General features: G+C 50.1%; 1 protein-coding gene across 5 annotated transcripts in view; it reads right to left on the bottom strand.

Moving 5' to 3' along the window:
* The window catches only part of TBXAS1 (thromboxane A synthase 1), a 160,910-nt gene that overhangs the window by 18,366 nt on the left and 116,232 nt on the right, over window positions 1–26,312 (bottom strand). Inside the window, exon 11 of one of the 5 annotated variants that reach the window (XM_041753439.1) lies at window positions 775–1,306. The exons of the other annotated variants lie outside the window; for them this stretch is intronic. Within the exon in view, the coding sequence (XP_041609373.1) occupies window positions 1,145–1,306 (162 nt within the window). The 3' untranslated portion in view covers window positions 775–1,144. Of the gene's footprint in view, window positions 1–774; window positions 1,307–26,312 lie in introns of those variants that run through there. 5 annotated transcript variants of the gene reach the window in all.

The raw sequence follows: 26,312 nt of genomic DNA, 5'->3' as shown, positions 1-26,312 counted from the left end.
TGTGCAGCCGGATACAGAGTCATAATTTTATTATTTTTTAAAGATTTTGCTTATTTATTCATGAGAGACACACAGAGAGAGGCAGAGACACAGGCTGAGGGAGAAGCAGGCTCCCTGCAGGGACTCGATTCTGGGCCCGGGATCATGCCTTGAGCCCAAGGCAGATGCTCAACTGCTGAGCCACCCAGGCGTCCCTGTGTCCCCGTAGTTTTAAAGGGAGACTTGCCAGGGGAGGTGAGTCTTCGGATGTAAGGGGGCAGGGAGTGAAGAGATGAAAGTGATCCCTAGGTTTCATTCCCAGGTGGCCAAAAGATAGAAAGAGGACCATCCGGGTGAGGCTGCCCTTCCAGGAGAGCTCCGCTTTGGCAGGCTTGTGGGGGAGGGGCCCCGGGGGATATGGTGTCTAGATCAGCCACACAGAGGGAGATGAGTCCCCTGGGATGGGGGTCAGAAAGGAAAGCCGGGTGCTGAGGCCTGAACTGTAGGGCTGCCCAGGAAAGGAGGCTGAGAGCCTGGAAAGGAAGGGACTCTGGACAGTCTCGGATCTCCCAGACACAGCCACAGAGATTAGAGATTAAGGACCAGGAAAGAACATGGCATCAGTCACCTGAGAGGGGGGGTGGGGAGACCAAAGCCAGCAGCAGGGGGGTTCACCGAGGACCACAGGAGAGGGGATGGAGTGAGTGGGAGCGAGCTGGGGCCGGTGCAGCACTTCCACAGGCACAAGGCAAGAACTGGGGTGGGGGGGGGGGGGAACCAAGCCAACCACGGGCAGGTATGAAGCAATGCCACCAAGCAGCAGCCGTGTGACAAAGGAAAAGCATGTGCTGCTCCTCTAGTTAGTGCGGCAGACCCAGGCCGGATGGTGTAAGGCCGGGGGAGAATGATTTTGAGGCAACACAGGCAAGGATTTTCAAATGACTAGAACTTAATGAAACAGGCAGCCTCTAGGCCCGCTGGAGATTGTCAAAAGCTGTCGCTGAGCATCTGAAAAGGTCGCTGGTGGATATTCATGGATCCCTCATCAGGAGGGACTGCAAGTGGCCCTGTGGGGCCTTCTGCGTGAGTCTAGGATGGTCCGAAGCATCATGACCACCCCCCCACCCCCACCCCCACCCCAGCTCCCCAGGGACAGCCTGTGACACTAGCGGATCCCGGAGCACTTGCCGGCGGAGGAGGTGTCACACAAAGGTGGAAAGTGATCCCCTTGCTCTAGGTACCCCCACCTCCGCCCCCCGCAGCCCCATCGCTCATTCCGGTGTGCGTCTCCATCACGCAGTCCAAGAGTCAGAGCCCAGGTCACGTACTGTTTGGGGAAATGGTAAACAAAGATAAGAGCTTTAAGCACTGGAATTTATTTTTTATCCACTCGGCCTAAAAGCCACTGCGTGTTAAATTTAGAAGGCTGGCTTCCAGCCCCCTCCCTGCCCTCCTGTTCGCGGCCTGCTCTTTCCCGGCCAGGATGACCAGGGAATAGGAAATGTGTTTGGAAAGCCCGGGCGTCCTTAGAGGCTGCCTGCCTGGATGTTTATAGAAATGTATCATCCGCGGGCCTGGAGAGAGGGTCACTTCCTCCGATGGCCGGCTCTGCTCCCCATCCCAGCAGCAGCCTCTCTACCCAAATATTTACCCAAACGTCCTCCAGGCAGGGCCATGGTGCTTCTGCCTCAAATGCACGCACCGTTGGTAGGTGAGACGCTCCCCCGGGGAAGCAGCCGCATTTGCAGCAGACCCCCTTACAATTTATTTACAAAGGTCTCCCTCACGCCTGGGAATCTATAATTGAACAGCTCTCTCTATGTAGGTTAAATCCCTTTGCAACCAAGTCCGAGAACCTGTAGAAATCCTTTTGTCGGCCTGGAATTCTGTTGTATTGAATATTGTTGGAAATAAATGAGCCATTGTCTGGGCTGAGAATTTTCTGGTTAGATAGAGATCTCCACTGCGATGCGATTTATTGTGGCAGGGTTTTTTTTTTCCCCCCAGCTCATTTTAAATTCCCTATTGCCTGCTCAGTCCATTTTCCTATCTCAGGATAGAAGTGAGGAGGGTTAGGCCCAAGCTGAAAAAAAAAAGGAAAAATAGGCTCCTTTGCCCAAGAATGTCGTCCAGAGGCCCACATGGAGTCTGATGCCAGATTTTAACGGGGAAGTGCAGGATGTCTGTTGGCTGGCTTCGGGGAAAAGAGTGACCAACCCTGTTAGCCGATGCATGAGTGGGAGGTTAGTCCCAGGACCATAAAGAGACTCGGAGACTCTGGAGGTCCATGGGTTCAACTCCCCGTCCCCCATGGTATGGGCGAGGACCCACAGCTCAGAGAGGTGTGTGCTCACGAAGGAATGCTCATTTACGGCTCTTACAAAAAATAATTCCCTTAGCCCCACTGAGCTTTAAAATATATCCAACCCTAGTTATGAGTAAGTTTTTGAAGTTGAAAATTAAAAAAAAAACCCATCAGGAGCAATTCACTGTCTTTCTCTTCTATAATCAACTCTTGAGATTTTGAATTTCACGGTCCACAGGCAGATTTGTAAGTGGAGAAGCAGAGATGTGGAATTCAACAGATCTGACTGCAAGGCCGGGGGCAAGTTATGAAGCCTCACCAGGATTTCAGTCTGCTTGTCTGTGAAATGGGGGCAGATCACACCAGGAAGGCTGGTAGTGAGGACTCCTCATCAAGTGCCGGTCAGGGTTTCCTGAAGCTCTGTTTGTAATTCTCTCGCTTTGGACAGGAGGTGGCAAGTGCACGTATCAGATTTGCTTGTTTCTAAAAATGCTGGTCAGGGACCAGCTGCAGGTGTGGGGCCGTCCCCACAGACATGGAAATAGTTGTACCAGTGAGAATTAAGAATTCAGTGGCGCTGCCTTAGGGGAGATGCTGAGAGACCCCATTCCTGTGATCAGAAAAGGAGGAAGGAAGGTACGAGAAGGTAAATCCTAGGACACATGACAGAGGCTCTTAGAGACCTGCCTCAACTCTTCCCTGTGCTAAGAGCCTCGCAGTATGCCTCCTGTCCCCTTATAAGATCCCATTCTGCCCAGGAGGAGACAGAAATTTCCAGAGCTTGGGTGGCTTCCCTAGGCCATAGGGCCAGACGTGGGGAGGGCTGGCCTATAGCCAGGGCCTGTTTCCAGGGCCACCTCTTACAGGTGGCTGCCTCGGCAGTGGCTGCCTCGGCACCTCTTGCACCTGATGCGATTTTAGCCCTTGCCCTATTTCTGCAGCTGGCGGCAGTAGTGGAAAAGGATTCCTTGCTGAGTGTGGTGGCCTCCACGGTGGCAGAGCCAAGCAGACATGGGCCGCAGAATAATGGCTGACACGAGCTTCCCCACCGACATAGTGGACCTGAGGGCACAACAGAGCGTCCCTCCCTCCCCTTGGAGCAGGAGAACTGGGTTTGGATACAGAAGATGAGGTTCTTGGGGGAACCCCCCCTTTTTTTTTTTTTAAAGATTTTATTTATTTACTCACAAGAGACACAGAGAGAGGCAGAGACACAGGCAGAGGGAGAAGCAGGCTCCAGGCAGGGATCCTGAATGTGGGACTCGATCCTGGGACTCCAGGATCACGCCCTGGGCCGAAGGCAGGTGCTCAAACGCTGAGCCGCCCAGGCATCCCCCCCCTTTTTTTGTAATTAAATTTGGGAGTGGGGGGAGACTCACTAAATCACAGACTGCCTGGGCCTCAGAGCCTCGATAGTGGTTTCCCTTCGGAGGGGCCCAGATGCTGCATCCATGCCTCCGCCTCTGGTCTTCTGGGTGGGGGCTGGAGTCTCAAGGTGAAGGGGGCTGCTGAGGGCCAGGGGGAAGGTTCAGCCCGCCCGGGCCTTCGGGAATGGCCTGGCAGGTGCTCCCCTCGTGCCCCACTACAAGATGTGGGGGGCTCACCTCCCTGCTCACTCTGGGCCATCCTTCTGCTGCCATCGCCTCTGCAGAAGGGGAAGGGGGGGTCACAGGAAGACTCCCCTGCAAGTGAGACCCACACACTCCATCTCTCGGAATGGAGAAGGGTCTCATGGAATGGGAGGCTGAGTTCTCCCAGGCAAGACTCACCACCAACCCCCCCCCCCCCCCCCCCCCCCCCGTCCCCTATCTGCTGGACAAACCAGACCTGCAGGGACCCCTGAGGCATGCCTCAGAGGCATCCCCTGAGGCTTTAGTTAGGGGTGTCCTGTGGACAGAGCTGCCCGCATGAGCCCTGGGGGGCTTCAACACAGTCCCGACTAGGAGCATAATTTTGTTCATTGTTTTGGTTTTTGTTTTATCCAATACTGGACTGCTCCTCTAGTGTAGGACAAAATCCCAAAAAGGTGACTGTGGCCCCATGAACGGACATCACTACCCCCTCCCCTCCACCGAAAACGATTCTGTGTACGCATTCCTATCTTTATGCTTTCATTTTACGTGTTTAAATATCTTTCTACTATCTTTGCTAAGAAGAATTCCAGCTGTCCTTCAGGGGTCCCCTTAGCAACGTCTGGGGCTCCCGTGAGGTTTGCAGGCCACCTCTTCCAGGCTACCGCTGCACCGGGAGTGTGTCCCCGCGCCTGCTGTGTGCCAGCCCTGGCAGAGGGAGAGGGTGCTGCCTGGTGGGCGAGTGGGGGCCCCCGAGGGGGAGGAGCCCTGTGCCCCCCCCAACCCTCCGTGGGAGGGATGCACACAGTGGGGACAGCGGATGGGATGTTGGGGGGGGGGGTGGATCAGAAACCCTTCCCGGAGAGGGGGAGGCTTATGCCGAAGCAATTTTCAAAAAGCATTTGTGCTCTTTCACACAGAAACAATAAAAGCGCTTAAACAAGGTTTTGGAGCCGAATTGAACCGGGTTCCTTCACAGGCACGTCGTTTATTGCCGTTTTATTGGAGCGCGTGCTCTCTGCGGTTCCTGCCTCTGCCTCCCGGCCCGGGCAGCGCGGCGCTGGCGCGTGTTAATTATGCCCATTTGTTGGGGCCTCGGATCTTCAGGACTCGTTTGTTTCTTTTGTCTTCTGTGTCTGCTGCTCCCTGTGGGTGCCGGGTGCAGGGTGCATCCCCCTGTCCCGCAGCGAGGCTCCTCAGAGGGGCTGGACTTAGGGTGGGGGCACCTCGGAGGTGCCACAGGTGACTGTCACATTGGGAGGCCCGGGGCAGGGGCCTGCAGGCTGAGGGATTTTTGCAGGATCGTAGGTCCAGGCAGCCCGGGGTCAGGTCCACAGCCACGGACCAGGCTGGGGAGGAGTTGTGGGCAGGGAGGGGAGCTGGGGTCCCTGGGGACAGAGACGCAGTCCTGAGGAGGTGGGCACGGCTGAGCTGGGCCGGGCACGGCTGCCAGGTTGTATTTCCTGGCCACCATAGAGTGACAGCAGATGGCCCCCAGGAGCTCATGGGGCAAGGGCCTTGCTGTTCTATGGGGTCCTGGACAGGAGGCCCCAGGGGTCAGGACCAGAGGTGGTGGGATGACCTCCCAGTGGACAGAAGGAGGCCGGACTCCCTAGAGGAGGTGAGGGTCACGTCCTGCCACCCAAGGACAGTCTGAGAAGCAAGCTGCCATCGAGCTGCAGGCTCTTGAGCTGCCACGCTCTTCAGGAGCACAGGCTGCTGGTGGCTTTGGTGCCGGGGCTGCCGTAAGCTGCCCATAAATGCCGACCCCACGTGTAGGGCTCTGAAAGGGGAGTGGGGTGCTGGGACCGGACACATCCCGGTGCCCCCCTCCAGCTGCCACCTGCTGCCTGGTGCTGACCTCCAATGTCTACCCCAGAGCCAAGGCCCTGAGTGAGGGGCAGGAAAGCCAGGCAAGGTGATGTGGGGACCAGAGAAAGCAAGCCTGGCCTGGGGGCGGGGCAGACAGTGGAACCAACAGTGTCTTTCGAAGAAGGGCAAGTTCACGGTTACTGAGAGTATTTACTGACCCAAGGCCTGGGGGGCAGGCACAGGGCGAGTTTCACGTGGATCGTTTAGCTGAGTTTCCATTTTTACAGATGACAAAACTGAGGCCCGGAGGGCTTTATGTGCAGGGTTGGTAGACAGAGAGGATGGAGCTTGGTGGAAAGAGGCGGAGTGAGGAAAACCTGAGTCCGCCCAGGTCTAAAGGCGAGGAAGGCAGGCTTGTTCCTCTTCCTCATTCATGCAGGACAGCAGGGCGGAGCTGCCGAGGGGCGATGGAGGCAGATGCTCCGATGCTTCAGGTGGCCAGGAGCACAGAATCGGGCCTGCTTGGGACTGGGGCCCTCAGGCCAGCGCGAGGCGGGGGGTGCTGCATGGGAGGGCAGGATGCAGGGGATCCTGAGTGATCATGAACCCCGGCGGGGAGATAGGGCATGTGCAGGGGGGCCTCGCCCAGCTAAACTGGGAGAAACCCTACGAGGGGCCTCATGGGTCCTCCTGGGTGCCTGGCAAAGTGCTCGGGCTCTCAAGGGCCAGTGTCATCTTGGATGGACGAGGGTGTGTGTAGGTGCTCCCTGGGAAAGGAGGGGGGGCCTCAGAGAATTCTGCAGCCCTTGCTCTTGGTGTGCTAGATACGGAGACTTTCTGCTTGTCCTGTTCCTGAGCCATGAACCTTTAACCCCCCTGAGCATCTGGAGAGTTCTCTGGCACAGGCCCGTGAGGAGGCCACTGCTCTGTGCTGAAGCCCCTGCCGTGGGCCACCCTGGGGCCCAGGCTCCTCATCTCAGGTCGCGTGAACCTCTTCTCTCCCTGGGCCCAGCCAGCTCTGGCTTCTTCCCGAAGAGCAGCTGCTCTGAGAATGTCCCTGGGCCAGTGGGGGGCTGCCCCCGAGGGTCCTGGCCAGGCCGGTAAGTGTATTTGCAAAGTTTACTGAAAATGGAACAGTGCCCAGCTGTTCTCAATTTTTTTTTTCCTAAGGGAAGGGCAGGAGGAAATAGACTCAAATGACAGCAGGAGGAGGGCCCCTGTGGGATTTTCTCAAGGTTCGTTAACCCCACAACGAGCCATCACCTTCCATAGAAATCCTTCTGATGTCTGCTCCCTTTGGCCCAGCCGTGCTATGCTGTGATCTTTCCCCAGTGATCCAAGAAGAGAGAGAGAGTCTTTTCCAAAAACGGAGACTGATGGTAGACAGGGTTGAGTCTGTAGTTTGGGAGTGGAGTTTTGTAAAACTGGTCAAATCCCCCTGCCGAGAAAACATTGTTATGGCAGTGCCAGTGCCCCCTGTGCTCCAGGGCGGTCCTGTGGCCCACGCCGTCTTCTAGGCCAAGGCCAGGCTGGCCTGGGAAGTCTGCTCTGGTCTTTGGGACCCCACATGACTTAGCTTCCTAATGCAGTTTTTGTTTTTTAAGGTAAATGAAACATAGGGCCATAATCATACGGATTTAGAGCAAGAACGTCTGGGATTCACTTCAGAAGGCTCTTGGTGTTCCTGTGCATCACCTTTCTTTCTGATGAGTATTCTCAGTGGGAGGATCCCATTATAATCAAACAGGTGCCTTATATAGCTACGTGTTACAGGCTCAGAGGCCCTGAAAACTGATTTATGGGGAGTGAAACCAGGAAAGACGGGGTGAGGCTTTACATGTATGTAGCAGGGAAGGAGGCTTCGGTCCCCAACATTCCTGTGCCAGCCAGATGAGTTGGAAACAGCACAACACAGAGCAACGGAAAAGCCATGTGCGGTCTCTGCACCCGCTTGTCGGACTGTCAGGTGGTCTTTGGCCAGAGCACGTTTCCTCTGCCCTGACCCCTTCTGGCCTCTTAGTCGGGGTGTGACTCCAGTCCCTGTTGGGGGGTGGAAGTGAGACTCCAGTTCTGGGGGCCCCCCTGGCCTCTGGGCACTGCTGTGGAAAGCGCAGGGTAGAGCAGCTTCCTTGCGAGTTTTGATTCCTACTGGTTCTCAAGCTGAGCTGCACCCTGGAGTCCCCAGGGACCCTGTGATGTCCCTGCAAGAAGCCCTGCAAGCCCTGCCACAGTCAGGGGCTCCATGTCAGCTCTCAGGTGTAACCTGAAGCTCCCAGGGCATTGTTTGAGCGCCAGGCTTCTAGAAGGTACTAGAAAGTCTAGCTCTGTACAGAGGGCTTGGGGAACTCTTTCAGGTCTGCCTCCTATTTCTACATCACACGTCCACCTTGGGAGCCAGTCTTGTTCAGTGGTTAAAAGCACACAGGTGTCACATTGCCTGAGGATGAATCTGTGTCTCACTGCTTACCAGCTGTGTGACCGTGGTCAGCCTCAGTTTCTCACTCAGTACAATGGAGATAATTCTAAGATCCAAAAAGTTGTAGTGGGCAAAAAGCCTATTCACAGACAGCACTTGCCCACGCCTGGCATGCAGTAAGTCTTAGGTGGGTGCACACTACTGCTTAGAGTTGCAGCTGTGTGTGGCTCACCCACATCCATCCTGCTGTCTTCACCCCGGGGGTCCTCCCCTCTGGCCAGCCTCTTTAGACTGACCAACCTCTGGTAGGCCTGACCAACTCCCTGACTTGGTTTCTCCCTCAAGATGTTCCTAGGATACCCACCTGGCATCTCACGCCATACCTGAAGACTGGCCCTACCATGACACCATGCTGGGAACAGGCTCTTGGGTGCTGCCCCAACCCAGGACCTCAGACCCTCAATTGTCTGGCACATGACAGGAAAGGAGATGGGGTTGGATGAACTAGGGTGAGATCAGAGCCAAAGTAGTGCATCCACTCATTCCTCAGGGCCCCTGGTTGGCCCATGGCCATTGGAGCTACTGTGGTGAGTCCCTCTCTGTGGAGCTTCCAGTCCAGTGGGAGAGACAGACTAATCCCATACCCAGGAAACCACCAAAGATCTAAGTGTTTGGAAGAAAAGATCTAAAGAGGGTAAAGTATGAAGTTGTTTACCCTGCTTCGGAATGCTTGAAGGAGTTAAGTTTTGGGGAGCAAGTAAGAGGAAGTACCTTTCCTAGCTAGTATATTTTAAACTTGTAGGACTTCTTATTCTACAGGGTTACAATAATTGAGATATATTTCAACACAGTCAGGGAAGATGACCAGAGAACGGGTTATTAATCGGGCCACCAGTCATCAGAAACCACTCACAGAAGCAGCTACTGTGCCCTCCTCTGCACCATCTGCTCGCATCCTGGGCCGGCCCGCCGCTCTGGCTGTATCACCCTCTAGAGGGACCCAGTTAGAGTGGAAGGGAGACTTGGATGACCAGGAGACTTGAAACTCTGCCACATGGAGAAAATATACAGAAGCCAGAGAGGTGTAGTCTCCATCTTGTAAAGGGTCATTCTGTGGGGGCGGAGAGTTTGAAGCGACTGGGGGAAGGTATAGGGAAATGGATTTGTGGAAAAATGGTTGGGCCCAGTGTGTGAAACATGGAAGACATGAGCCCCTCATTCCTGGAGTGACCGCTGGATGATGGGTCTTGAGCCAGGGCCTAGGAGAGGGCCTTCGGGATCAACCAGCAATCGCTGAAATCTTTCTAAGGCCTCATGTCTTGGTAGTTCGACCATTATTTTGTTGGTCCCTAGCAGAAAATAGTGTCCTGGGGAAATGGGATGTGGAAGGAGCGAGGTTTGTTGCAAGGTAAGGAGGTAGGAAACGTGCCAGGCTGGAAGGGGATCCGGAGTGGCAAGGAAGGGACTGCTGGCCGAGGGGCACGGATGCACATGCCGGGACCTGGGTGGACCAGAGGCACGTGAAGGGACATGTGTCTCCTTAAGACTTCTGGGATGATATCTGTATGACGGGAAATAGGAAGAATCAAAACAATAACACAATAAAACCAAATGCTTCTGGAGAGCATAGGTGCCAGGCTCCACGCTAAGTGCTTTCCAGACGTCACCTCATTTAATCAGCCCCAACGGAACGGAGCAGATATGTTTATTATACCCTTTTAACAGTGGAGGAAACTGAGGTTTAGGCCCATGTGGCTGGTTCAGGGCTTCAGCCTGGCTTTGAGGCAGGGAATCCAACCTGGAGCCTTAGCCATCAGCCCAGCTCCCCTGAGGGTGGAAGAGGATAAATTGGAGAAAGGGCCATGGGAGCTGCAAAATGCTGTCTGAATCTTGCTAGGAGCATCTTTGTGCATCCCTGAGGAGGTGGCTTGTGGCTCCCTGTGCCCAGTCCTGTGAGTCCTGGTGGGGCCGAGAAGTTATTTCACAGGGTGGAGGGAAAGCGCCAAGTTGACTCCTCTGCATAAATGGACTAATAAAAACTGTTGAGCTAATAAAAATACCAGAAGGAGCCCTGCATTCGGATTCTACAGGCAGGATGGACTCTTGCAGGGCCACACGAGGGGAGGTGGGAGGGGCTCCTGGTGGCTCTGTCGGTGAAGTGTCTGCCTTGGGCTCAGGTCACGATCCCAGGATCCTGGGATCAAGCCCCGCATCAGGGAGCCTGCTTCTCCCTCTCCCTCTAGCACTCCCTCTGCTTGTGTTCTCTCTCTCTCTCTCTCTCTCTCCAATAAATAAATCATTAAAAAAAGAAATGGGAAAAGTGCTCTGGGGACCACACATTACTTTGGAATTTGTCATCACGACTAGGACAAAAGGATGTGTGGAGTGAATGGACATAGGATCTAGAGGATGGTAAACTGAATGGTTATCAGATTCCAGAAAGTTCTGAAAGTGGTTTGAAAATCTAGACTTAGTATGTGAGAAAAATATAGTGTATACACGGATATCTCTGGGAGTGATGTCTTTTTCCTGCCAGCGTACTTGTTTGCGGGCACCTCCGCTCAGCAGACCTCCATGCCCCGACGGCAGAGCATAGGAGTTAGAGCAAGAAGACTTGAGCTCTTCCAGTCTGCATTTGCTGTGTGATCCTGAGAAAGGGTCTTAGCCTCTCTGAACCTGTGTTTTCTCAATTCCAAAAGGGAACATTTGTAAGAGATACTCTATTCAACTTCATAGGTTAGGGAGAACCAACAGTAGCAAATAATAATTACCATTTTGAGGTCTTTCTTACATCTCAGACAATGCCTGTCTCAGGGGAGAGCCCATCGAATATGTACTGTAAAGGTCTCCAGGGACACCAAAATAGTGGGACAAAGTTGGGGTCAGAAGGGAAGTAAGATGCTAAAGATCAAAGGGTAAGTGCCAAGATGAATTAATTTAAATGTGGATGTGTCAAATGGATGCCACAAGCAGGAATATAATCAGTTTGGATCAGCAATGCTATAAATCTTGGGGATTTTAGAATATAAAGTGATAACAAAATGGTTTAGAAGTACTAAAACTAGGTAAAAAAAAATGCAGATCCCAGAATGTCTATTCTTACTTGGAGATTGAGAAAGTAAATGCTGGAAAGTGTGGTAGAATGAAACCAGGGACGCAGGCTTGAGAGTTGGGAGACCTAAGTTTTATTCCTAGTTTAGCAATTAGTGAAATGGACTTGGAAAGTCAGTTAACCGATCAGACACATTTCCTCATTTGTATAGCGGGTTTTTTAAAAAAAATTTCTTCGTTTACTTTCCTGAGCTATAAAACCCTCTAACCCAGTGTTTTTCAAAATCTGGGCTATGATGCCTTAGGGAATTGTGAATTCAATTTAGGGGATTAAGGCCAGCATTTTAAAAAAGGAAATAGAATGGAATAGAGCACAGAATATATCACACATATACATGTCGTTTCATAAAACGTTTGTTTCAGTTACATGGATGCGTCCGGACGGGGCTGATTTAGAAAATACGTTTCTTAAGATGCTTTATGATCAAAAAGTTTGAAAACCATCGCTCTAACACTTCTAGTGCTGCCAGGAAAACTCAGATATGCTACCTACCTCAGTTTCCCCCTCTGTACTGGTACCTCCATAATCTGATCCCTTTGACTTCACATAAAGACACCAAAGGCCCAGACGCCAGCACCCTTCTCTACACAACACCCCTTCTCCCTCTTCTCCCCTCTGGGAGCACATAGCTGGTAGGGGATAAGGTGTTTATGAAGAAGAATACAGTTGCCAGATTTAAAATAAAAATAGAAGCCTTCAGTTAACAGTGAATTTCAGCTATACGATGAGTCATTTTTTAGTATAAGTATGTCCCAAATATTGCCCGAGACATGCTCACACTAGGAAACATACAGTGTTTATCAGAGATTTAAATTTAACCAGCCCCCTGTATTTTATGTGGCAACCCTAAGTAAGTAATAAATAAAGAGCAAACAGGAATGAAAGTTTGCAAAGATTATGACTTTAAGTGCCCAAACTACAAAACTTTGTGCCTTAATATGATCATAAATTAACAGCTGTATGGTATTATGCAAATTTATGTTAAGTTATTCACTATCTGTCATCATGCTCCAATAAAAATTGTATATATGACATTTAGAAAAAAAATGGCATCTTCTGATAAGAGTTTTGTGTTGCATTTTGGTGGTGCTGATTACCTTTGGCTCGCTTGAATATGCCATAGCCACATCAGCGCAGGGCCAGGGGCTTTGTGAGGGGCTCACTGAATTACTTATGGTCTGTCTAGATCCTCGAGAACAATCCCAGGGAGTGGCCGGGGGCTGCTTTCCCTCCTCCATTTTCATGCCTTTCAGATGAAATGCAGGTCAGTGGTGAAATAGCAGGAGAGAACCTTCCTGCCTTTCCTCTAGAAGTTGGCCATTTCCCACTGGTAAGCACTGCGCAGTGTGAAGGTTAGGCTAACTGGACGAGCAAGATTTGGTTTTTCATCTCTGTGCCTTCACATTGCCGGGCGATTATACACAAAGGGAAAAAGCAATTTCTGTTGTTTTCTTTCTACAGCCTCACTATAGAAATGTCCACCAGTTGAGTAATTTAACATTTAGAGAATTATTTGCTTAAACATTAGAGGCTGATTTGCTTAATTTTTTTCACTGATGACCGTCACCCTCTTGGAGACTTCTGGTATGCCACCAGCATTTTTTCTTTTTTTTCAGCTTCTATAATTTTTTTTTAAATTGTGGAATATTGTCCGTGCAAGAAATGCCAGTGTCTGTTTTGGAAGGGTGGGAGGAGTAAAATCTCGCTAAGGGCATACTACATCCCCAGAGCTGAAGCTTAGCCGGACAGGGAGCAGATGGCTTTGAGGAATATTTGAGGAATGCCAGGCCAGGCTTGGAAGACAGGCTGTTTGCAGCAGGAATTACCGGGAGGAAGGCAGGTGAGGGCTGTACAGTTAAAAGGGGACTCTTTGTTCATCCAGAAGAGAAAACACAGACACTGTCATGCCGGAAGCCGTACCAGGCTTGCTCTCCCACCACAAGTGTGGACTCTCGCTGCTCCAAGGATGGAGTGTAGGGGCAAGGGCACCCTGGCTACTCTGGGTCTTAAGAGAGAGGACGACAGGCAGAGATCTGGAGTCAAGAGACCACACCCAGATAGCCTGATCTTGGGTGGTCTCCTAAAGCTCCCTGCCTCAGTTTCCTCATCTGTAAAACAAAGGGATTAGATTTAATCATCTCTAAGTTTCTTTCAACTCCAGCTATCATTCATTCATTCATCCAGCACTGAGCCCCTACCATGTACCTGGATGTGATGACAGATCATTGCGCTCATGATGCCAGCAGCTGAGTTTGTCTAGGGGTCAACAAGCAGAAGCGTGTCATCCTGCCTAAGAGAAGCACAAGGAGGGATCCCTGGGTGGCGCAGCGGTTTGGCGCCTGCCTTTGGCCCAGGGCGCGATCCTGGAGACCCGGGATCGAATCCCACGTCGGGCTCCTGGTGCATGGAGCCTGCTTCTCCCTCTGCCTATGTCTCTGCCTCTCTCTCTCTCTCTCTCTCTCTCTCTCTCTCTCTCTGTGACTATCATAAAATAAAAAAATAAATAAAAATTAAAAAAAAAGAGAGAAGCACAAGGAGAAGGAGGAAGAGAGGGAGACGGGGGAGGAGGGGATATGATATGAAATTCTTTCTAAGGTTGCTGACTCCCGATTTTCTGAAAACGGCCGAGAAAGACAAATCCCTGGGGGGAGGGGGAGGGGTGGAGGGAGGAATCTTGCTTTCTCGGTCACTGGCTTTCCCAGCTGAGAAGGCAAAGGTCTCTAATGACCCGACATGGACAATGAGGAGGAGGTGCTCCTTTCTGGAAATGACTCTCCAACATGGAGCACCAGCAGGGATGCCTTAAACCGATGGACCACTTCACCTGACTCACATGGAAATGAGTGAACCAATCAGAAGAAATGTGCATCGCAGCTTCAAAGGTTGTCAAGTGTGATATAGGAAATCAGATTTGGAGGCATGGGTGGTGTTTCATCCTTCCTTCCAGTTGTAGAAAAGAAAAGCAGGTATAGACACATAACAGGATACTGTTTAGATGCTGGCAAGGGGACAGGATTTGTTTTGCTGGATTATGGCCTGTCTCACCAGAAATCTCATGAAGCCTGAGAAGGGTGTTTGTCAGGATACCCACAGACCTTATTAAGTGGGCTTTAAGCTAAAATTTGAGGGACAGGGAGAAAAATGCTACCAGATACAATGATAAATGACAGGTTTGACATATGAATTATTCCCGAGGGGAGAAACTGTCTGCTGAAACCCAAGAAACAGAATGAATAGAGGGATTCTGATATGGTGGATTTTATGTAGAAAAAATTATTTTACATGGAAATATTGATAGAATTTTAGTTTAAGACACCCAAGGGCAGATGAGGAGAATGTAAATTTATTGGATATTAAGTAAAAAGAAACCATATACTTCTTGGCTTAGGGTTTTTTCCTTTCTTTTGCTATAGATTTTTATGTTGTTTGATCTGTTTATTGGTGGTTGAAGTACATTAATTAATTTTTTATAGTGAAGTCTGACATATCGTGATTGATTAGGATTTCTTCGTTCCTCAAAGCCAAAGATCTAAACAGAAAATGCCATTTATTCTGATAATGATCTTAAGTACTTGGTGTTAGAAGACAAGGAGAGGATCACCCAAGAGAGGAAGAGAAGTGACTCTGGGAGCTTCCTGACATCCTGAGAGAGACCTGGCTATCACAGTGCTAACATAATGGTCCTAAATGTGTCTGACTGTGTGTTAACGCACTTTGGCCAACCATCTGTTCTCATAGAACAATCTACTGTGGACCTACTGGTCATCCCAAGACAGCACCAAGGAACCAGGAGCTAGTAGATCTGAGTTTACAAGCAGGCTCTCTTTCTACCTTGAGCCATTCACTTAATCTCTGAGTTTCAATTCCCTAATCTTTAAGGAAATATTTTCTATATTTGGAAATACTGACTTGGTTGTTGGAATGAGTTGGCCCAGGACCAGGCACAGAATACGTGTTCAATGAATTGTAATTCTTATGATTATTTCCATCATCATTATTATCAATATTATTTGATATTGAATACTTGATCCCAAAGGATCACTCCTTGATAAAAACAAACTGGAAACAGGGTGTTTCTTCAGCAGACTTACCCCCTGTAATCATGTGAGTGACTCACAATGACTCAAGCCCAGAAAAAAACTGTCAGATGGTACATGTGACATGGAACTTGAGGCACTTCCACTTGATGTTTCTAAGAGATTTCTAATTTACGTAATAAACTTGGTTCACAGGGCCCATTTCTTTACAGAGTTAGGTCAGATTTATTTAACACATAAAATTATTATGAATAATTATGGCGCTCCATAAATGTTTACTGTTATGATGATGATGGTAGTGACCACATCATTAGTAGCTTTCAGGCCTACAAATCACTGAATTTGCAGCCAGGCTGGGGAATCATTAAATGAGATTTTCAGAGAAAGGTGAGAGGATGAGAAAGAGAGAGAGAGAGAGAGAGAGGAGAGACATGCTCTGGGCAGCCAGAAACACATTCCCTCCATTCTGAGATAACATGTGGCCTGAGGGAACTTCCCTGGGCCTCACTTGTCTTGTCCAGAAGATGGAGAAACAGCCCCTTCCACCCTGGAGGTGGGGCACGGACCAGATGACCTCTGGGTTTGGGATCCTCCAGGTCTACAGATCATAATTTTAAGAGGTGCCTTCAAAGAGGCTGTTCTGCTGAATGTTCCAGAACAATCACCTCGTGGCTCTCGCCAGCCAATGCTTTTGTTTCTTGGCTCTCTGGATGGGTTGGATGGATCTAAACCATAACACAATCACAGAAAACCTACTATTTCCTGCTGACCAAATGAGTGGCATCTAAAGAAGTGAAAAGCAAGTCCAGTAATTATGCAGAGTATTTATAAAGTTAGTCCTGTCCTTAATTATGCAATCCAAGGTCACTGCTAATGCTAAGTTTGCAGATATACCTCATGGGAACACGGCACCGGCCCTTTGGCCTGGCTGCAGCTTAGCATCACCTGGGGACTTTTAAAGAAGCATGATGCCCAGCCTTGCTGCAGCCAACTACATCACAATCATTGGGGGTGGATCCCAAACATCTGTGATTTCTAGTAAGTTCTCAAGGGCAGGGAATAGCCCTGGCTGCTCTTGGGCCTTGATTTGCACATGGCCTTCAGTCCCAGTGGCCGCGTGGATAGTAGAAGGAGTTGCTAAGAGGTCTCTGGTTGCCTGAGGAGTCTGCCTACAGGTGGCCTGGGATCTGCTCTATAACCCAGGCCTCGGTCTACTTCATTCAGATTTGGGGAGCACTCTCTGTAGTCCTCAGAGGGGAGCATGGCAGATCAGGGAGGAGTTGGGCAGGAAGAGCATCCTTCTGAGACAGAAGACAGGCAGCACCCCCATAGTGTCAGGATGAGTAAAATGGCCCTTGGCAGCTGTTAACGACTGGTTCCAGCCAGGCAAGCATCAAGTCTGGTGCCCAAGAGAGACCCAGGGAGAGGGAGGACAGAGCTCCCTTTCTACTGTGGCACAGTCAAGAGCAGAAGAGGGCCAGGTTGGTGATTAGGCTGCAAGACAAATGTCTCAGATGGATATTTCATGCCTTTCACCAAAGAACACAATGAAAATGAATCACAAGGAAATGCAACTAATGGGAAATTCCAGGGTCATGGAACCCAAAAAGAAAGCCTGCAATGGCTGGAGAACTCTACAATACATGAGACAAGATCAGTGTCCCAGAAAAAGTGAGAAAAGCACTGAGAACAGTGTCTGTGGATGGAGAAAGCAGCCCTGGGATATGATGTTTGTTTCAGGAACATTCCTGCTTCAGAGGGTAGGCATCTAGGGAGGCAGGTCAGTGAAGAAGCTGCCCAAATACTCTTCATCTTGAACTGTGTGGACCAGAGAAAGAGCATTTATAGACTCAGAGAATGGGCCTTGAACCTGTCCCAGAAGGGAGGTGGCAGGGGGCGGAGAAGCCACTACAAACCCAAGACCTTCTAGGCAAACTTATCCTTAGAGCAGAGAGCCAGGATGACAGGCCAAAGATGGTGCAGACAAAGGTGGCAGACAAGGGTGTGTGCCCCCATCTGCTTGACAACTGACATCTTCTCAGTGCCATGAAAATATGGTACAGACATAGCTACAAGCGCCCCCCCGCAAAGAGGCATCCCAGAAGCCCCCCTTTCTTGAAGTGCTGGAGCCATGACTGACCCACACCATCAGGAGGACGCCCCTTTATTGAGTCACTGAACACAAGAGACAATGCTGAGAACCGAGACTAAGTGGATGGGAGGTGTGAGTTCCGATCCAAGCGAGGCCCCTTCCTAGTGTAGAACCCTTAACGAGTTATCTTCTCAGTGCTTCCGTGATGGTTAGTCTTTTGTGCCAACTTGGTTAGACCACAGTACCCATAGTGAATCAAACGCTAGTCTCAGCGTGGCTGTGAAGATTTTCTGTAGATGTGGACATTGGACAATCAGTTGACTTTGAGTAAAGATGACCTTCGATAATGTGGATGAGCCTCATCCGATCGGTTAAAGGCCCTGAGAGCAAACACTGAGGTTTCCTGGAGAAGAATAAATTCTGTTTCAAGATTGCAGCTTTGAATCCAGACTGAGTTTCCAGACTGCGGGCCTGCCTTCCGGAGTTTGGACATGCCAGCCCCCACAATCAAAGGAGTCCATTCCTTAAGATCTCTCTCTCTCTCTGTCTCCCCTCTCCCCCATTGGTTCTGCTCCTCTGGAGATCGCTGACTGATATAGTCCTCTCTTTCTCCATCGATTAAATGAGAATGGTGGTAGTTCTACTTCATAGAGTTGTGAGAGTCGAGTCTTGTATGTAAAGTACCTAGCTTAGGGCCTGCCATATAAACATTCAAGCATCATCATTGTCATCACTGCCAGTGAAGAAGTCTGGTTCAGTCCCTTCCTTTCATAGGTAAGGAAACTGAGGCACAGAAAGGGAGATGAGAGTACAATGTGCCTGTGCAAAGGCCCTGTGACCACAGTCATACCGGGGTTCATTCACTTAAACCTCGAGACAACCTTATAAGCAACATACTGTTATCCCCATTTTACAGACAGGAAGGAGGAACAGAGATTATGATGCCAGTCCTCCATGTCACACTGTGAGGGAGTGGCAGCTCAGTGCCTCTGTGGGCGCCACTGGCACTCAGGTTTTGGGGTTCCCTCTTCTGGGTGGCGAGCTTCTTGACTCTGCTCCCAGCAGGTGAACCAGCAAGAGGCGGTGCCTGTCGCCAGCCAGGGGGTGAGAACAGCCTTCGAGGGATGGGGGCCCCCAAATAGTGATTGACAAGGCTGGGATACTTGGTTAAGCCATTTTCATGAAAAAGTTTGTGCTTTGCCATGAAGCATCCTCCCCCCGGATCTCCCTCTCTTCCTCAGCCGCTTGAACCAGTTTCTCATCCAGTTGAAGTTCTCGCCTATAGCTAAGGAGGTGAGGAGTTTGTCCTCTGCCTTCCAGTCTTAAATTACTAATTAAAATGTCTTGGAGACTAAGCCCATTGCAAAAAGAGCCTGGGTGGCTTTCTAAAGCTTCTTGTTCATAACCAGAGGGAAGTTGATTCTCTTCTCATCTTTATAATAAGGATTCTTTTCGCGGGGTATCTGTTTTATGCTTCCTACAGCTCTGGCCCCAGTTCGGTCCCAGCAGGGGGAGGCCAGTGGAGTTTAATTACATTCCTCCTATAGGGAACGTTCAAGGAATGAGGCTTTGAAAAACAACTTGTGCCACGAAAAAGAAAAAAAAATCAAATTAAGCGAGTGAGAAACAGGCATTGCCTTTTGTGTCCTAGAGACCCAATCTAAATATTTAAATTTTAAAGACAGAATTCTAAGTGCTTAACTTTATAAACCTTACACATTGCAATTCATCGGGGAGTCAAACATCCCTTCTGATCTGGAATATTCATATGCTTGGGCTAACAGGCTCGTGTGGTTGCTATCTTCACACATACCATATTCAACTGTAAAACAAAATGCTAAAAAAACCCCAAAACCAAAAAACAAATGCAACACACACAAAACACCCAAAATAAAACATAATGCTGCCTACAGTCCCGAGGCAGCATACACTTAGCAGAAAACAGAGTAAATTGAATGTCTTGGCCACAAGCAAACAGGACTTAGAAAGGTCCCTATTCTCTGCTGACTTCCCCATTTCCCACCATCCTCTCTCCATCTCTGAGCTGCCCAGTCACTGGCTCCTCATGGGGGGGAAGTGCCCCCCACCCCAGGCCGGAGCTACCGATTTGCAGACTCTCGTAGACAAATACCATGAGCCGAGAGAGGAGTAGAACAAGTAGGCAAGTGGGCAGACGATTAACCGAGGCAGATTTCAACTCGGTGTAAGGATAAGGTAGTAAGTTCCTGGGAGTGTTCGAGCAGAGTGGCCCGATCTTGTGCCAGAGGTCTGTCCTGGGTAGGAGGCTGCCCTAGACACCCCATAAGATCCCCTCGGAGGCTAAGAGCCCAGGATCCCTCTGTTCCTGGGCATGAGCTTCTGGGCCCCACGGGAGCCCTGTGGGAGCACAGTCACAGCCCTGTAGACGGCGGGATGCTGCCTTCATCTGCCCACATCTCCCTCGGCAGCGGCCTTGTCTCTCTGACTCCCGTCTACCTCCTTCCTTCCAGGGTGCAGGAACCACGTTTTCTCCCATGCACCCTCCTATACCCTTCCCCCAACTCAAATTTGCTTTCATTTAATCTGCAGTTAGAAAAGAAGGGGCAAACGTGATTCGTTCATTGGCTCACCCCACGCCTATCCATCACGAGCCTGCTACCTGCCAGGCACTGTTGGATGCCCTGGGAGGTACCAGTGTGCCCAGCAGACAAGCCCTCACCCTCATGAGGCTCGAATCCTCGTGGGGACTTGCTTATGCTGCTCCTCCCAAGAGTAAGGGGCATTTTAATAATGTTGGATACCATGTTGGATCAGAGGAAGGACCTCCGAATGCTGAGATTTTAAACCTAGTGATGAATGGCTGGACAAAGGAGCAGGAGTCTTCATCATGTCTTTTTTACCAGATGATGCCATTCTGAAGTTTTTGCTCAATTGGGGTCAGAATGACTTTGGTCAATAGAGTCCAGTGAAGTTTAAAAAAAAAAAGTGTGTGTGTTTCTTCTTTTATTCCAAAAGCGAATTGTTGGGAATACAGCCCATACCTTTGATGTTTTAAGAGCCCATAATGTGAGCAATAGTTAAATAAACGAGCCATTCAGTTGAGAATCTAGCTCAGTGCCAAGAGGACCCACAGAACGAGGAGCTTCACCTGTGCGGTCCACTTTCCCAAGTTTATTTTTAATTCTTGCTTTTTGGGATTGATGTGTACCGACCCCACCAGCTTATTTGCTTAGCAAAGCTTGGCCCCTCTAGAGGCCCAGATATTGAATATAAAATACTCGGAGTTGCCACATGAAAGGCACCAAATATATGCTGACTGGTGTGGCCTGTTCCCTGAGGAGCCTCTCCTTGCAAGTCGCCTCCCCCTCAGCCAAGCCTCAATTGCTCTGTGGGGACTCAGGTGGGGGGGGGGGCAGGTGCTTGGAGCATTAATTGCTAAAAATTCAAAGTGCTGACCTGCTAAGCAAGGAAGCTGAGGAAAAAAGTTTGCAAGTCCTTTCTGCTCTTCAACCTGCCTCTCACTTGATTGCCCCCATTGCCCTCATTTGGGATATCACTGTACAAAATTCAGGTTTCTGGGGTGGCCAGGGGCTCCCCCAAGGGCAGTGGGTCAGGAGGTGGAGCAGGGAAGCTTCTGTGGCTCTCTGATCTGGGGTCTGGAGCCAGAACGAGGGCAAGGGTAAGGAGAGTAAATAGTGTTGTGTACTTTGGGGAGAGAGGAGAAGAGACAGAAAGGGAGCAAGATGGGGCACCTGGGTGGCTCAGTGGTTGAGCGTCTGCCTTTGGCTCAGGTGTGATCTCGGGTCCTGGGATGGAGTCCCGCATTAGGCTCCTCGCAGGGAGTCTGCTTCTTCTTCTGCCTATGTCTCTGTGTTTCTCATGGGTTAATAAATAAAATATTTTTTAAAAAAAGAAAGGAAGGGAGCAGGGTGAGAAGGAGAGAAAAGACAAGAAAGCAATGGAGCTTCTCAGAGTTCCTGGATGGTGCGACGCCTGGGGATTGGCTGTGACTGCTGAGGCCCGTGGGAGTGGCTCAAAGTCAGGGAGTGTGGGCATGGGCTCTGGGCATCTCCAAGCAACAGGGAAGGGTTTAGAGCCCTGGGTGGGGGCACATGGAGGTCTTGGCACTGGGCCGCAGTCATGCATAGCACACAAGTTCCCTACCTTCCTGCAGGTGTCCCCAAGGAAAGAATGGGCCAGTGACCTAGATCATGAAGATCTTTGTGTGTATGTAGTAACAATCACATGGGCAGTTAAAAACTGGGGCTACCATCTTCTCATCCAGGGTAATGGGTCACCCCGCTTTGGGGACTCTTGAGTTGACTTGTCTTGAGTTGTTTTCCTTCCCGGAGCTGGTACGTTCATAGCAGTGGCCACAAAAGATGACTTCCAGGATGGAGTTCTAGGTACACAGAGAGGGCCCAGAACACAGAGTTCTAGGGCCCAGAGAGACCCCTCTTGTAGGTTGTCAAGACTTCTCTAATATTAGCTACAGGGATGCCAGGGAGGGGTGAGAGAAACTTGTTCTTTAGGTCAGACACTTCCAGAATGGAGGACAGAAAGTGGACAAGCTGGACACGTTCCAAGGTTCCCCTCATTGCAGCTCCTACATGTGCAATGAAAATAGTGCAGATTTTGCTCCAGGTCCCAGGGGAAGAGCATCACGGGAGTTCTCTTTGACCACAGTACTTCTACATGGACTCTCAACTGGAGACTCTTAAAACTACCATATACCATCTGATCTAGGGGAAGCTCCCTGCTGAAAAGATCCAGTCCACTGGGTACCTGTTAGAGGTGGTAGGTCTCCAGTCTACACATATATCCTGAGAGGAGGCCCTGGTTGCTTCCTTCATTCGCCTTGAAAATGACTTGGCATCTACCCAGAAGCTCCCCCTAGCTTCCCACCTTGGAGAAAACTATTTAAGGAAGCAAGATTTAGGATTATAGGCAGTAGACTCCTAAAGACATACCCAGGATGGGGAGATTCCCACATCACTGTCTCTCTCACTCAGTAAAGTGAGAGTGGCATCGTTCTCTTTGGAATGATTTTGAAACTGTTTTAACAGAAGGTAAATTATTGTGGAGTATCAGAGCTCTATCATTAGGGATAAGCACTTGCTACCTATAGCACAACTGGGGGAGATGCAGGATTTAGGGTTTGGAACAAGGCCGCTCGCAGTGTGGGCTGTGGATTGTGGCATCAGCATCACCTGGGAGCTTGCTGGAGACGTGGAATCTCAGGCCCCCCATGAAACTTCCGTGGTCTTTTGCCGTGAATCTGGCCACGCTAGTATCACTGTTCTTGTCTTTGGATTTTTTTTAAGATTTTAATTTATTTATGAGAGACACACAGAGAGAGAGAGAGAGAGAGAGAGAGAGAGAGAGAGAGAGAGAGAGAGAGAGAGAAACATAGGCAGAGGGAGAAGCAGGCTCCCTGTGGGGAGCCCGATGCAGGACTTAATCCCAGGACCCCGGGATCACACCCTGAGCCAAAGGCAGATGCTCAACCATTGAGCCACCCAGGATTTTGGTTTAACTTTAGGGCTGTAGGGCTGTAGGGCTGTTCTGAGTTCCTGCCTCTTTCCTTGTACCTCTCAGCTTTGTGTTCTGTTGTACTGTTACAGGATCTGTGGGGAAGGGCTTAGATGCACCGCCGTGTGAAGGAGTCGATGAGGACACTTGAGCTTATTCCTCCTAAAATGTCAGACAGCAGGACTCAAGCAGACCTGGGCAAAGTGGAGAAACCTGCCCAATGGGAAAAAAAACCCCATTTCGAGTTTTCACTTGAATCTTTTTTTTTTTTTTCATTTGAATCTTAAAGTCAGCTATGCCCTACTCCCAGTGTGAAGAGGACCGACCCTGAATATTCACCCTAGGTATGATCCAAACTGGGAGATTTTTTTTTTCATAGTGAGGATGGATTTGTGTTAAGCTACTCACATTTCTTTTACTCAACCCTCATCCTGTGACAAAGGATGTATATTTATGAAACAGCTGGTTGGGGGCAAAATGGCTTCTTTTTTGTGTGTGGCCACAAAATATGTGTTTTTTTTTTTCTTTGAGATCCTCTGGCTGTTTCAAGGAACAAATCCTCAACCTTGCTCACATTAGCAGCGTGAGCTAATCAGCTGAAATACCCAGCATGGAATGCTTTTATCCTTAAGAGAAAAAGAAAGAGCAAGTTGTATTTTAATTAGATATTTATAATGGTTACAAAGCAGCTCTTCAAGAGAAGTTTTAAGAATCTGGCCTTCCTTCTAAGGCGTAACTGTGTTCAAATTATCCTAAAGAGGGGCTGTATATCCATCCAGCCCAATTTGTGATAAATTTACAACTGGGTTCTGCACAGCAGATTTATAACAACAATTAAACAGAAGGAAAATGGGTCATAAATTTTAGCTGGCACAGTCCAGCAGCAAAGAGAAGAAAAAAGAATGCTTTGGCCAGATCAAAAGTCAATAATTTCCACATAAAGTGCTAGAGCTATAGCAAAAACAATTTATATGGAAAGAAGCTGTTTGTTTTTTTTTTCTCCTGTTTTTTTTCAAAATTAGATATTGGAGAACACAATGAAGCATCAACATTACAAAGACCTTATTAAATAATTGGTGTGCTTTCTCAATTTTGTGAGTGGTGCAAGCAGTACAAACCTCTCCCAGCTCCTCAGTGCTCGAATTTAGGGAAGGTACCTCCCCTTCAGTCTGACTAAGGAATTATGGGGCAACGGGAGAGTCTTCCAAGAGATTGGGTGACTTTGAAAAGTTTTAAGCGCGATTTTGGTGGTGGAATGAGAGGAAGGGAAGCCAGAACAAATTCCAAAGCCAGATGATTTGGAAGAAAACACATGTGTCTCTGGAACGAAGCAACCTAGAGGCATGAATTATAAAGTGGATTATAACCATATTATAAATGGAAACAGAAATCCATGCCCCGAAAGGAGAAAGACGTCAAGGCCACTTGGCTCAGAACAGGTGGCAGGAGATGGAGTATTACTGGACAGAACGTGTGAGTTTGTAAAACACGTATCAAGATAATCTTCACTGGGAGGGAAGCCCCTCAAGTATCCCTACGCCTGCCAGCAGTTTGGTTCTGCTAAAAGTAGCGCGCCTGAAATTATGGACTTTCGCCGCTGACAATTTCACATCTTGACTGGCAAGGGATACAGGGAGGCCAACTGCCACCCACTGTAGCCGCACCGATAAGGAAGCACTGACTGGCTCTGTGGCAATCACAGGACACTTGGTATGACGTGGCCTCCCCGTTCACAACAAGCACCTAAGAGCGGGCCGGACGCAGGATTTACAAGTCGGAAGGGCAGGCAGCGCTGGGGCCGTTGGACTTGCACCCGTGCCTCCGGGAAGCTGGGTGTTAAAAATCCAGCGGAAAGGAGGGTGCGGTTGCATGACAAGAAATTTGAAAGTGGACCAGTGATTCTGTGTCCTTGGGTGGACACACTGGATTCTGCATCCACTCCCCCCACTTCCTGGAACAGGGCCTCGGGGATCCACGGCTCCCCGCCCTGAGGTCGGAGTGGTCCAGGGGAGGCCGCCCCAGGCGCCCGCTCCAGGGATGGAGCAAGAGACCCAGGGCTCCGCCAATCAGAGCGCCACGTTCCCCTGGGGCCCGGTGATTGGTTGAGGGGTGGGCGCGCGGCCCAATCACCAGCAGGAGAGGCCCGGCCACTTCCGGTGGGGGCTTCGCAGAAGGAGACTCTTTTCCGCTCCGTGCGGGGCGTGAACCCGCTGTGGCTGAGGCGCTCCCGGCCGGCCCCCGTCAGCCCATGGAGAGGTTCGACGGCTGTGAGGGACACTTGTCAGAGCTACGAGTCACCAGCTCGGAGAACAGTGTTCCCTGGGCCCCCGCCAACCCACCCCCCATAGAGCCTGGGGGCAGCGGGCTGAGCCTGGCATTGCATTCTCCAGCCCGTTCATCTGCTGACGCAGCAGAGTTGCTCATTTGCCCCCCCCCATTCTCCTCCCCCCCCCCCTCCACCCAAATCTGAGCAGAAGTAGATTAACTGGAGAGCGAGGATGTCAGGGCAGAGGGAGGGAACAGATGGAGCAGCCGCTGTTGGCGTGGCCGAAGTGTGTGTCTCCCGTGGGCCACGTGGACACTGCACAAGGCCTGGAAGCTCAGAGCAAGCCATCTTGGTGGCAGCCTGCTCAAGAGGGCGACTGGCTGCCTAGAGACCCCACACCCAGGCCATGAGGCAGCAGCTGGCACCCCTACCCTGCCAGGGAACCGTGCAGTGGGGAGGGCCCAGGAGCAGCTCCTGCAGGGTCCCACGCCAGAGGCCGCTGCAGGGGAGGTGCTGAGAGGAGCCTCAGTTAGGTAGGGTGGGGATCTGTTAGAAGGCCCCAACTGTGGGAGGAGTGGGGGGCCCAGGAGGGGCAGGGAGAGGATAGGAAGGAGGGTGAATTGAAAGGAAGGGCACTGAATTGGATCTGAGACTGAAGTTTTAAACTGGACTAGACTGGTCTGGACTTTTTAATTGTCTAAAAGTGACCAGAAATCTCTGAGACCTATTGGAGGTATCATCAGGGAGAGGGAAAAGGAGATGCATCAGAGCACATTTAAAAGAGGTGATTGGAGAAAACACAAAAAGTTTCCATGCCTGTACCTCACTTAGTCCAGACTGTTCAATATACTGGTTCCACATCTGTCTTAAGACCTCTAGGGGAGATCTTGTCTGGGGATGGAGTATGCCCAGAGTGGATGAAGCTGAAGGATGAGGAGAGAGAACAACCTTGGTTCCAGTGACAGACTTTGAGCCCCTGCATCAAGCCACACCTGAAGGCAGATCTCCTCTCTGGAGTTTTCTGTTGTGTGGGTCAATAAACTCCCTAGCTAATCTGGGTTAAGGTTTCTATCACTTATCAACAGAAAGAATCCTGATTGATACCATGCACATACACACTCCTATTCTTGGGGAGAGGGACATAGCTTTCATCACATTCTCATAGGGCATTGCTATAAAAAGATATGGCTCAGAGGAAAGAAACTCCGGAG

Source organism: Vulpes lagopus, chromosome 4 (assembly GCF_018345385.1).
Source record: "Vulpes lagopus strain Blue_001 chromosome 4, ASM1834538v1, whole genome shotgun sequence".
In the NCBI taxonomy this organism is placed as follows: domain Eukaryota; kingdom Metazoa; phylum Chordata; class Mammalia; order Carnivora; family Canidae; genus Vulpes; species Vulpes lagopus.
This window is presented reverse-complemented; position numbering and strand designations above follow the sequence as displayed.